Source organism: Amblyraja radiata, chromosome 1 (assembly GCF_010909765.2).
Source record: "Amblyraja radiata isolate CabotCenter1 chromosome 1, sAmbRad1.1.pri, whole genome shotgun sequence".
NCBI lineage: Eukaryota > Metazoa > Chordata > Chondrichthyes > Rajiformes > Rajidae > Amblyraja > Amblyraja radiata.
The window spans coordinates 181033605-181047383 of NC_045956.1; the positions used below are offsets into that span (position 1 = coordinate 181033605).

At 47.3% G+C, this 13779-nt stretch overlaps 1 protein-coding gene across 1 annotated transcript in view; it reads right to left on the bottom strand.

Moving 5' to 3' along the window:
* Positions 1-13779, bottom strand: part of sfxn5 (sideroflexin 5) — a 133133-nt gene that overhangs the window by 79783 nt on the left and 39571 nt on the right. The window contains exons 3-4 of the mRNA XM_033035752.1: positions 12104-12219; positions 8877-8962 (exon numbers count right to left, since the gene is read on the bottom strand). Coding sequence (XP_032891643.1) covers positions 8877-8962; positions 12104-12219 — 202 coding nt within the window. The remainder of the gene's footprint in view (positions 1-8876; positions 8963-12103; positions 12220-13779) is intronic.

The following is a 13779-nucleotide window of genomic DNA, read 5'->3' on the forward strand; positions in this document are numbered from 1 at the left end:
GATGTTCCACTGTCATCTCTGCTTGGGTATCTTTCCAGTCAGCTTTGGCCAGCTCCTCCCTCATGGCTCCCTAGTACCCATTGCTCAACTGTAATACCGACACCTCCGATCTCCCTTCTCCCTCTCAAATTGTAGATTAAAACAATGGTCACTACCTCCTAATGGCTCCGTTACCTCGAGTTCCCTTATCAAATCTGGTTTATTACACAACACTAAATCCAGAGTTGCCTTCTCCCTGGTAGGCTCCAGTACAAGCTGCTCTAAGAATCTATCTCGGAGGCACTCGACAAACTCCCTTTCTTGGGGTCCAGTACCACTGAATGTTGAAATCTCCCATAACAACCGTAGCATTACCTTTACGACATGCCAATTTTAACTCTTGTTTCAACTTGCACCCTATATCCAGGCTACTGTTTGGGGGCCTGTAGATAACTCCCATTAGGGTCTTTTTATCCTCACAATTCCTCAGTTCTATCCATACTGACTCTACATCTCCTGATTCCATGTCAGCTCTCGCAAGGGACTAAATTTCATTCCTCACCAACAGCGCTACCCCACCCCCTCTGCCCACCTCTGTCTTTTCGATAGGACGTATACCCTTGAATATTCAGTTCCCAGCCCTGGCCCTCTTGCAGCCATGTCTCTAATTCCCACAACATCATACTTGCCAGTTTCTAACTGAGCCTCAAGCTCATCCACTTTATTTCTTATACTTCACACATTCATATACAACACTTTAACTTCAGTATTCACCTCCCCTCTCACATTTGGCCTTGACCTTACTCTCTTATCCCTTCTCGAACTTTCCTTCCCGTTAATTCGGGCGTCTTTTGTAACTTTTTCTGTACTCACTTCCCCTTTAACTCCATCTTTATACTCCCAATTTGTCAACCCCCTACCCCCCCCCACTATTTAGTTTAAACCCACACGTGTAGAACTGGCAAACCTACACGTCTTTGGAGTGTGAGAGGAAACCGAAGATCCTGGAGAAAACCCACGCAGGTCACGGGGAGAATGTACAAACTCTGTACTGACAGCCAGGATCAAACCCGGATCTCTGGCGCTGTGAGGCAGCAACTCTACCGCTGCGCCACCGTGCCGCCCATTGAGAGGACTGGAGTACGTGAATTAAATTATAAATCTCCACCGTCAACCCTTTGAGTACAATTTGCCCGTCTATCTGAGCCAATTCCCGTCTCATACCTTCCAAGTTTCCTTTCTTTAAGTTCAGGACCCTAGTCCCAGAATTAACCGTGTCACTCTCCATCCTAATGCAGAATTCCACCATATTATGGTCACTGGTACACGAAAATGCTGGAGAAACTCAGCGGGTGAGGCAGCAGACTGATGGGGGGTTTCGGCCCGTAACGTTGCCTATTTCCTTCGCTCCATTGATGCTGCTGCACCCGCTGAGTTTCTCCAGCATTTTCGTGTACCTTCGATTTTCCAGCATCTGCAGTTCCTTCTTAAACATATTATGGTCACTGTTGCCCAAGGGGCTTTGCACAACAAGATCACTAACTAATCCTTCCTCATTACACAATACCCAGTCTAGGATGGCCTGCCCTCTAGTCGGTTCCTCCACATATTGGTCTAAAAAACCATCCCATGTACTACATATTGGTTTAAAAAACCATCCCGTGTCAACAGGTATGTTAGAGTACATCTGGAGTATGAAATACCAGTTGCAGATAGACAAGGCATTTGAATTAGCAGTAGATATAGGGAGAGATACAGATTGATACATGGACACAGTCAGAGGGATAGGTGCATTACAATTGGAATAGAGGGAAATAAGTTGAAGAGAGGTTTAGAGACAGAAATAGTTTAGTTTAATTTACTTTATTGCCATGTGAACCGAGGTACAGTAAAAATCTTTTTGTTGCGTGCTACCCAGTCAGCAAGACGGCTATGCATGATTACATTCGAGCTGACCACAGTGTAGTAAAAACAGGATAAAGGGAATAACGTTTAGTGCAAAGTTCGTTCAAAGATAGTTTGACGGTCTCCAATGAGGTGTATGGGAGGCCAGGACCGCTCTCTGGTTGGTGAGAGGATGGTTCAGTTGCCTGATAACAGCTGGGAAGAAACTGTCCCTGAATCTGGAGGTGTGCGTTTTCACACTTCTGTGCCTCTTGCCCGATGGGAGAACTTTTTCTCCCAGAGAATTGTGAATCTGTGGAATTCTCTGCCTCAGAAGGCGGTGGAGGCCAATTCTCAAGATGCTTTCAAGAGAGAGCTGGATAGGGCTCTTAGAAATAGCAGAGTCAGCGGATATGGGGAGAAGGCAGGAACGGGGTACTAATTGGGGATGATCAGCCATGATCACATTGAATGGCGGTGCTGGCTCGAAGGGCCGAATGGCCTACTCCTGCACCTATTGTCTATTGAAATGGTGAAATAGGGAGCTGTTTGGGTCATGAGATATGGGAAGTTAGAGCAAGAGGTATTGGGAAGACATGATGGATCAACATGGATGTTAGACCACATCTGGAGTACTAAATGCCAGTTTTGTGCAGCATAGATTCAGAATTATAATGGCTTCTGAAAAAGTGTAGTTTGTTCACCCAAATTATGACTAAACGCCAGGGGCTAAATTACAAGAAGTGATTACACAAACGAGAGCTACATTCCTCCAGGACAGGAAAGGTCAAGGAGTGGTTAAGATTTCACAACATTAAATGGAATTGATAGGGTGAAATGATTGAATATTTATGGAACTGCACACCATTCACCCCACTATGTCTGCACCAGTTGAAAAAGACTGACTAATATCACACTAATATCGCAATATTTACTATTTGCAACGTTTAAGAAACATTTGGAATTCTCTGCTTCAGAGGGCGGTGGAGGCCAGTTCTCTGGATATTTTCAAGAGAGAGCTAGATAGGGCTCTTATAGATAGCAGCGAGGGGCCGAATGTCTATTGTCACCTATTGTCTATTGTCTAAACTCCATTAACCGTTCCTTTGCCCACCTGACCAACTGATCAATATCCTGCTGTAATTTTCGATAACCATCTTTGCTCTGTGGGATGCCACCCACTTTCATGTCATCTGCAAACATACTAATCATGCCGTGTACACTACACGCTGCCTCGGCATGCCCAGCAGCATAATCAAGGACCAGTCTTACCCCGGCCACTCCCTCTTCTCCCCTCTCCTATCAGGCAAAAGTAATAGAATCGTGAAAACGCACACCTCTAGATTCAGGGACAGTTTCTTCCCAGCTGTTATCAGGTAACTGAACCATCCTACCACAACCAGAGAGCAGTGCTGAACTACTATCTACCTCATTGGTGACCCCGGACAATCTTTGATCAGAAGGTTATTGGCTGCAACCTTCCCTACATTGATGAACTGTACACTGCAAGGGCCAGGAAGCGAGCAGGTAAGATAATCTCTGACCCCTCTCACCCTGACCACAAACTCTTTGAATCACTTCCCTCTGGATGGCGACTCCGGACTGTCAAAGCTACCACAGCCAGACATAAAAACAGCAATAACCAAAAATCTGTAGCCTCCTTTTGCTCTGGTATTTTATTTAATTCACATGTTTAATCAATAATGTTTTATTATTAATGTTTAATGTTTTATGTATCATTCTTAACTTTCACTGTATGCCATGTTATCACTTGCGGGTGGAGCACCAAGGTAAATTCCTTGTATGTGAATACTTGGCCAATAAACGTATTCATTCATTCATTCATTCATTCATTCATTCATTCATTCATTCATTCATTCATTCATTCATTCATTCATTCATTCAATCATTCATTCGTTCATTCATTCATTCATTCATTCTTTCACTTTACTGGCTTTACCTTGCACTAATCGTTATTCCCTTATCATGTATCTGTACACAGTAAACGGATCGATTGTAATCATGTATTGTCTTTCCGCTGACTGGATAGCACGCAACAAAAACTTTTCACTGTACTCGGTACACGTGACAATAAACTATACTGAATTACATTCTCATCCAAATCGTCGATGTAAACAGTTTGCATGGGTTTGTTCGGAGATGGTCACGCATGACTAACTGGACTGAATTTTTCGAGGTGGCAAGTAGGTTCGGTGAGAGCAGTACATTTGTGCACAATGGCCCACAATGGTGGGTGATAAGATCCCAAATGGCATTCCAATAAAAAAAAAAGCTTATGGATCCGAAGGAGATTAGATCTAAAATTGGCTCATCACCAGAAATGAAAATGTGTAATGATTAAAGGAATGTTGCCATGGATCCCACAGGGTGCAGCATTTGCTCCCTTGCTCTTTTTGTAGTATTAATTAATGATTTAAATGATGAAGGCATCAAAATGTTTTCAAATGATGCATGCAATGTGGTTAACATTAGTCAGTTGTGTCGAAAAATCGGATGTGCTATTCGGACCAGAGATTTTATTTAGTTTTGAGATACAGCCTAATATACAGGCCCTTTGGCCCACTGAGTGCACGCTGACCGCCGATCACCCATTCACACTAGTCTATAAAAAAAAGACACAGAGAGCTAGAGTAGCTCAGCGGATCAGGCAGCATCTCAGGACAACATGGATAGTTGACTTTTCAGGTCGAGACCCTTCTTTAGACTTACTAAGGGGCGGCACAGTGGCGCAGCGGTAGATTTGTTCCCTTTCAATCCTGACTACGGGTGTTTGTCTGCATGAAGTTTGCAAATTCTCCCTGTGATCTGCGTGGGATTTCGCCAGGAGCTCCGGTTTCCTTCCACACTCCAAGCTGCCGGGTTTTTTGCATTAATTGGCTTGGTGTAATTGTAAAATGTCCCTGGTGTGTGTAGGACAGTGTAAGTGTGCAATGATCACTAGTCGGCGCAGACCCAGTAGGCCAAAGGGCCTGGTTCCACACTGTATCTCTAAACTAAACTTAACTAAAACCTGAAACTCACTGAGTTACTCCACCATTTTGTGTCTTTTTTTTAGTAAACCAGCATCTGCAGTTTCTTGTTTCCACACTAGTTCTATGTTATCCCACGTTCTCATCCACTCCCTACACACTAGAGGCAATTTACAGAGGGCCAATTGACCTACAAACCCACTTGTCTTTGGGATGTGGGAGGAAACCAGAGCACCCGGAGGAAACCCATGCGGCCACTGGGAGAACATGTAGACTCCACACAGGCAGCAACAGATAAAAACAGAAGATGTTCTCTCGACAGCATCTGTGGAGCGATCAATGGAATTAATATTTCAGATTCATGTCCTTTCATTATAGAGTCACAGAGTCTTACGGTGTGGAAACAGGTTCTTCATCCCCATATGCCCACACAAACATGCCACCATGTCCCATCTACACTTGTCCCACCTCCCTGTGTTTGACCATTATACTGCTAAATCTGTCCTATCCATGAACCTGCCCAAATAGACAATAGACAATAGGTGCAGGAGTAGACCTTTTGGCCTTTCGAGCCAGCATGTAGTGTACACTCCATGATTAGTAAGTTTGCAGATGACATGAAAGTGGGTGGCATCCCACAGAGCAAAGATGGTTATCAAAAATTACAGCAGGATATTGATCAGTTGGTCAGGTGGGCAAAGGAACGGTTAATGGCGTTTAGACAATAGACAATAGGTGACAATAGACATTTGGCCCCTCGATCCAGCATCGCCATTCAATATGATCATGGATGATCATCCACTATCAATATCCCGTTCCTGCCTTCTCCCCATATCCCCTGACTCCGCTATCTTAAAAGCTCTGTCCCACTGTACGACTTCATTCCAAGAGCTCTCCCGAGTTTAAAAAAAATCTGACTCGTGGTAAGCACGGAGAATGAACGTAGCGGGTACGTCGGAGCTCGGGGACGTCTCTTAGCGCTAACGGCAGGTACTCGGGAAGACTCGCTAACGGCAGGTAAGCACGGGAAGACTCGTGAAGATTTTTCAACATGATGAAAAATGTCCACGAGAGCCCCGAGTGTCCACGAGCGGCCTTTACCGTAAATCTCCGAGTTCGAATCAGGGCAAACTCGGGAGAACTCTTGGAATGAACTCGTACCGTGGGACAGGGGTTTTAAGAGCTCTATCTAGCTCTCTCTTGATAGCATCCAGAGAATTGGCCTCCACTGCCCTCTGAGGCAGAGAATTCCACAGACTCACAACCCTCTGGGTGAAAAAGTGTTTCCGCATCTCCGTTCTAAATGGCTTACCCCTTATTCTCAAACTGTGGCTCCTGGTTCTGGACTCCCCCAACATCATGAATACAGATAAATCTGAGGTGTTGCAGTTTGGGAAGTCAAACCAGGGCAGGACCTTCACAGTTAATGGCAGGGCTCTGGGGAGTAATGTAGATCGAGGAGTGCAAGCACATTGTTCCTCGAAAGTGGTGTCACAGACGGATAGAATGGTCTCAGAAGGCACATTGGCCTTCATCAGTCGGAGTATTGAGTACCGGAGTATGTTACAGTACAGAATGCTACATTACAGTTGTACGAGACATTGGTGAGGCCACATTGGGAGTATTCTGTTTCGTTCTGATCACCCTGTTATTGGGAAGATTTGTTAAGCTAGAAAGAGCGCAGGGAAGATTGTTGAGGATGTTGGCAGGAATAAAGGGCCTGAGCTATGGGGAGAGTTTGAGCAGATGGGACTTATCATAGACACAGAGTAAAAGGCGACTGCATGCGGCAAGCGCGACTAAATCGTAACCGGTGGCCGCGCGGAGGTCGAGTGATCACCGTACACGGCCTGTCCCACCAGCATGCGACTGCATGCGGCGAGCGCGACCAAACCGGAAGCGGGGGCCTCGCGGTGGTCGAGTGATCCCGTATGAGTTGACGTGAAGTTCGCGCGAAGTCCGCAAGAAGTTCGCGCTAGGCGTTCACCGTCAAGATGCTGCGTACAGCGTCGAGACGTTGCGCATGCCCGTCGAGGCGGTGCGTACGGCATCAATGCGGCTGCGGGCCGGCAGGACGTTGGCGCGCGGAATTTTTGAATTGTGTCTGTTTTTCGGAGCCCCGTGCGATGTCGGGACCAGCTCCGCACAACTCCATACGGCTCCGGCGATCGAAGTGGGACCGGCCCCGCGAGGTCGTATGGCTCAAGCGACCACGTTAGGTCATACAGCACAGAAACATACTCTTCTGTGCCACTGTGCCGAGAAAGATGCTCCAGCTATACCCATCTGCACATGTTTAGCCCTTATCTCTCTATACCTTGTGTAAGAACGAACTGCAGATGCTGGTTTAAATCGAAGGTAGACACAAAATGCTGGAGTAACTCAGCGGGACAGGCAGCATCTCTGGAGAGAACAGGTGGGTGACGTTTCAGGTCGAGACGTTTTGGGTCTGAAGAAGAGTCTTGACCCAAAATGTCACCCATTCCTTCTCTCCAGAGATGCTGCCTGTCTCGCTTAGTTACTCCAGCATTTTGTGTCTTCCCTCGATATATTTTTTCTCCGGGTGCTCCGGTTTCCTTCCACACTCCAAAGACGTGCAGGTTTGTAGGTTAATTGGCTTCAGTACAATTGTAAACTGTCCCTCACGTGTACGACAGTGCTAGTTCCACAGATTGACCGCCCTCTGCCAAAAGAAATTCCTCCTCATCTACTTTCTAAAGGTACGTCTTTTTATTCTGAGGCTGTGCCCTCTAGTGGGCGGCGCGACTCACGTCAGCAGCGGCCTCTGCAGTCCGTCTGCGTTTTTATTATTTTATGTCTTATGTTTTAATGTAGTTTTTGTTATTTTTTGTTGGGGTATGTGTGTGGGGGGATGGGGGTGGTGTGGGGGGGAGGGGGTAACTTTTAAATCTCTCCCTGCACGGGAGACCCGACCTTTTCTTTGTCGGGTCTCCGTTGTCGTTGGGGCTGCAACGAGGAGCGGCCTCCAACAGGAAGACCGGGGGCTGTGGTGCCGACTACTCACCTCACCGTCGCGGAGCTGGCCGAGTCCAGAGCGGGTGGAGCTGTGATGGACGCTGCTGCGACCCGACCCCCGGAGATTCGGTGGCTGCAACTGCGGGTTTGGCGGACGGCGACACCGGTCCCTGGAGGGAGACCGCTTTTCAGGGCTTCCGCAACGGCGACTTCTCCCGCCCGAGTTGCGGGGTTGAAGAGTTCCTGGAGCGGGGCCTACACCATCGCCCCGCGCGGCTGGGAATGGCCGCGGGAATTTGCGAGCGCGCGCCGGGGGCTCTAACACCAAGAACCCGGTGTGCGACCTTGCATCACCCGGCGTGGCTTTAATGGCCACGGGACAATTCGCCATCGCCCGCCGGGGGCTTTGACTTTGACTCTGACATCGGGGGGGAGAGTGCAGTGGAGAGATAAGTTTTTTTGGCCTTCCATCACAGCAATGTGATGGATGTTTATGTAAATTATGTTGTGTCTTGGGTCTATTTGTTTGTAATGTATGGCTGCAGAAACGGCATTTCGTTTGGACCTCAAGGGGTCCAAATGACAATAAATTGAATTGTATTGTATTGTATTGTATTGTAGTCCTAGACTCTCCCACTAGTGGAAACATCCTCTCCACAGCCACTCTATCCAGGCTTTTCACTATTCGGTAAGTTTCAATGAGGTACCCCCTCATCCTTCTAAACTCCAGCGAGCACAGGCCCAGTGCCGACAAATGCCTATAAAGTGAGTTGGGAAAGTTTAATTTAGTTTAGTTTAGTTTAGCCAGCGCAAGAACAGGACCTTTGGCCCACAGAGTCCGCATCGACCAGCGCCTTTTTTTGTATGACTGTAAGGGAAAAATAATTTTTGTTGTCCCTTCATTGAAGACAATGACAATAAATTAAATCAAATCAAATCAAATTATAGAGCCTCAGCATTACATCCCTGTTTTTATATTCCAGTCCTCTCGAAACAAATGTTGGAACTTCACAAAGGTTGGGAAAGAACCGAAACAACAGCACTTACTTCTCCAAGAACGACATGATAATGGGTGGCAGCACAAGGACGGGGACGGGGAGCACGACTCGTGTTAAGGCCGTCTCCATCAGCGCCTGGAGGAAACAGAAGCACAGTTCCAGTAAACACAACCGGTCAAGAAAGATTCGTCCTCACTCAGCTGATAATCCTATCCGATTAATGACAGACACTAGGTTTTACAGAGAGACACAGAGACATAGGTTAAAGGTGAAGGGGACACGATTTAGAAACATAGAAACATAGAAATTAGGTGCAGGAGTAGGCCATTTGGCCCTTCGAGCCTGCACCGCCATTCAATATGATCATGGCTGATCATCCAACTCAGTATCCTGTACCTGCCTTCTCTCCATACCCCCTGATCCCTTTAGCCTCAAGGGCCACATCGAACTCCCTCTTAAATATAGCCAATGAACTGGCCTCAACTATATTCTGTGGCAGAGAATTCCAGAGATTCACCACTCTCTGTGTAAAAAATGTTTTTCTCATCTCAGTCCTAAAAGATTTCCCCCTTAAACTGTGACCCCTTGTCCTGGACTTCCCCAACATCGGGAATAATCTTCCTGCATCGAGCCTGTCCAACCCCTTAAGAATTTTGCGAGTTTGTATAAGATCCCCCCTCAATCTTCTAAATTCTAGCGCGTACAAGCTATCCAGTCTTTCTTCATATGAAAGTCCTGACATCGCAGGAATCAGTCTGGTGAACCTTCTCTGTACTCCCTCTATGGCAAGAATGTCCTTCCTCAGATTAGGAGACCATTCCTCAGATTAGGAGACCAATAGGATTTAATAGGAATCTGAGGGGTAACTTTTTCACACAAAGGGTGCGTCGTGTACGGAACAAGTTGCCAGAGGAGGTAGTTGAGGCAGTGACTATCCCAACATTTAAGAAGCAGTTGGACAGGTACATAGATAGGACAGGTTTGGAGGGATATGGACCAGATGGGATTAGTGTCGCTGGGGCATTGTTGGCCGGTGTGGGCAAATTGGGCTGAAGGGCCTGTTTCCACACTGTATCACTCTGTGACTCTATTACACTACAGGCTGCTTCCCGTCCACTCAGTTTTGAGGTAGTGAAGTGTTATACGAGGATGACTAATATTGAGGAACGGATGTACAAACTTAATGACTCATCCTATACGTGTAGGGGAGATTACAGGTCTAAAATCATGAGGTGCACAAAGTCTTTCACCCAGAGTAGAGGAATCATCGACCAGAGGACATCGGTTTGTAGTGAAGGGGTGAAAGAATTAATGGGAACCTGAGGACCAATGTTTTTACTCAAAGGGTGGTAGGCAGGCGTATGGAACCAGCTGCCAGCGGAGGTTGTTGAGGCAGGTCCTATCACAATGCTTTAAAAAACTTTGGACAGATCCATGGATAAGGCAGGTTTGGGGAGATAGGGACCAAATGCGGGCAGATGGGGCGAGTGTAGATGGGACATGTTGGCCAGTGTGGGCAAGTTGGTCCGAAGGGCCTGTTTCCACACTGTATCACTCTATGACACTATGAGTCCGTCCGTCCCCGGACACTCTTCCCCCCACCCCCGGCCTCTCCCCCCCCCCGGACTCTCTTCCCACTGGTCTCTCTTTCACCACACACCCCCACCCAGGGCCTCTCTTCCACCCCCCTCTTCCTCCCCCATTCCTCTCTCTCCCCCTCCTCTCCCTGCCCTCCTCTCTCTCCCTCCCCTTCACTCTCTCCCCCCCCCCCCACCACCTCTCTCCCCCCCCCCCCCCCCCGCCTCTCACTCCCCAGCCTTTCTCTTCCTCCCCCCTTCCCCTCCCTCCCCCCCATCTTTCCCCTGTCCTTCTCTCCCCCGCACTCTCCCTCTCCCCCTCCCCTGCGGGTTGAGGGTACACGACGCAACGGGTCCCCCGTGGGTCGAGAAAAAGCTAAATCTAGTTCTCTCTTGAAAACATCAAGTGAATCGGCCTCCACTGCCTTCTGTGGCAGAGAATTCCACAGATTCACAACTCTCTGGGTGAACAAGTTTTTCCTCATCTCAGTCCTAAATGGCCTCCCCTTATTCTTAAACTGTGACCCCTGGTTCTGAACTCCCCTAACATGGGGAACATTTTTCCTGCATCTAGCCTGTCCAATCCCTTAAGAATTTTATATGTATCTATAAGATCCTCTTTCATCCTTCTAAATTCCAGTGAATACAAGCCCAGTCGATCTATTCTTTCAACATATGACAGTCCCGCGATCCCGGGAATTAACCTGGGGAACCTACGCTGCACTCCCTCAATAGCAGGAATGTCCTTCCTCAAATTAGGAGAGCAAAATTACACACAATACTCCAGGTATGGTCTCACCAGTGTCTTGTACAACTGCAGTAGGACCTCCTTGCTCCTAAACTCAAATCCTCTCGCAATGAAGGCCAACATGCCATTCGCTTTCTTCACTGCCTGCTGTACCTGCATGCTTACTTTCGGTGAATGATGTACAAGCACACCCAGGTCCCGTTGCACCTCCCCTTTTCCTAATCTGACACCATTCAGATAATAATCTGCCTTCTTGTTCTTGCCACCAAAGTGGATAACCTCACATTTATCCACATTATACTGCATCTGCCATACATCTGCCCACTCACCCAACCTATCCGTCACTCTGCAGCCTCATAGCATCCTCCTTGCAGTTCACACTGCCACCCAGCTTTGTGTCATCCGCAAACCTGGAGATGATACGTTTAATTCCTTCGCCTAATTCGTAAATATATATTGTAAAAAAAGTTTTTCTTCATCTCCGTTCTAAATGGCTTACCCCTTATTCTTAAACTGTGGCCCCCTGGTTCTGGACTCCCCCAACATTGGGAACATGTTTCCTGCCTCTAGTGTATCCAAATCCTTAATAATCTTATATGTTTCAATAAGATATCCTCTCATCCTTCTAAACTCCTGAGTGTACAAGCCCAGCTGCTCCATTCTCTCAGCATATGACAGTCCCGCCAACCCGGGAATTAACCTTGTCAACCTACGCTATACTCCCTCAATTGCAAGAATGTCCTGCCTCAAATTAAGATCCCCTCTCACCCTTGTAAATTCCAGATTTTGTTATGTTTTATATTATAAACGCTCATCATATTTTAACTCATTCATCCCTGGGATCATTCCCGTCAAGTTTGATCGCTGAGTGAGAACGGATCATTCTTGTGAAAAATAACATGGTGGGTTAACATTGAAAGTCAACAAAGGCAAGCAGACTCCAGTACATACACGTCTGGCAGCAATCTTGGAAAATCCAATGGCGTTCCCATCCTCGTCCATCACTGAGATCCCTTCTTCCAGCTCACCGTGTCTCATCAGCACCACGTTACTGACATTGGCAGCCGCTGCACAAGGGTGAGATTCACACATCATGCGTCATAATTATTGGCCCATCAGCCACTTCCGAAACATATAATGCCTTCATTGTCAGTCGTCTTGTTGAGTCTCGTTGTCTGTAACCCGTTTTCCCCTAGCCCACATGTAACAATGGCCTGTTTCCTTTAGCATTGTTACTTTTTTGCATATCTTTCGTTTATTTGTTCTATATCTCTCCAAATCACCGTTTCCCTCTCCCCCGACTCTCAGTCTGAAGAAGGGTCTCGACCCGAAACGTCACCTATTCCTTATCTCCACAGATGCTGCCTCACCCGCTGAGTTACTCCAGCCTTTTGTGTGTATCTACAGTCAGAACCTTGTCCCCAGGGTGGACATGTCAGACCAGAGGTCGTAGCTTTAATGTGAGAGGGGGGAAAAGTTTAAAGGAAATGTTTTTATACACAGAGTGGCGGGTGCCTGAAATGCGTTGCCAGGGGTGGTGGTGGAGGCAGATACGATAGTGGCATTTAAGATTGGCGCATGGATATGCAAGGAATGGAGGTCTATGGATCACGTGCAGATTAGTTGTTCTTGGACTGTACTGCTCTGTCTTCTATGTTATGATTGGCTTGGAATGAAGTATTTTGAATGAAAGAATAAGTTTATTGGCTAAGTATTCACATACACGGAATTTGCCTTGGTGCTCCGCCCACAAGTGACAACATGACATACAGTGACAGTTAAGAATGATACAAAAGACATTAAACATTAATAATAAAACATTATTGATTAAACATGTGAATTAAATAAAATACCAGAGCAAAAGGAGGCTACAGATTTTTGGCTGTTGAGTCTGGCTGTGGCAGCTTTGACAGTCCGGAGTCGCCTTCCAGAGGGAAGTGATTCAAAGAGTTTGTGGCCAAGGTGAGAGGGGTCAGAGATGATCTTGCCCGCTCGCTTCCTGGCCCTTGCAGTGTACAGTTCATCAATGGAGGGAAGGTTGCAGCCAATAACATTCTCTGCTGATCGGACGATTCGCTGCAGCCTCCAGGTGTCGTGCTTGGTGGCTGAGCCAAACCAGACCATGATGGAGAAGGTGAGGACAGACTCTACGATGGCCGTGTAGAATTGGACCATCATTGCCTGTGGCAGATTGTGCTTCCTCAGCTGCCGCAGGAAGTACATCCTCTGTTGTGCCTTTTTAACTGTGGAGTCGATGGTAGCCCCCCACTTAAGGTCCTTGGAGATGATGGTTCCCAGGAACTTAAAAGACTCCACAGATGTGACTGTGGTGTTGTTGATGGTGAGTGTGGTGAGGGGAGGGGGAGCTCTCCTAAAGTCTACAATCAATTCCACTGTCTTAAGAGCATTGAGCTCTAGGTTGTTGCGATGGCATCAGGACGCCAGCTGTGTCACTTCCTGTCTGTAGGCAGATTCCTCCACATCCTGGATCAGTCCAACCAGGGTTGTGTCGTCTGCAAACTTGAGAAGCTTGACAGAGAAGTCCGTGGAGGTGCAGTCGTTGGTGTAGAGAGAGCAGAGGAGAGGGGAGAGTACGCAGCCTTGCGGTGCTCCTATGCTGAGTGTTT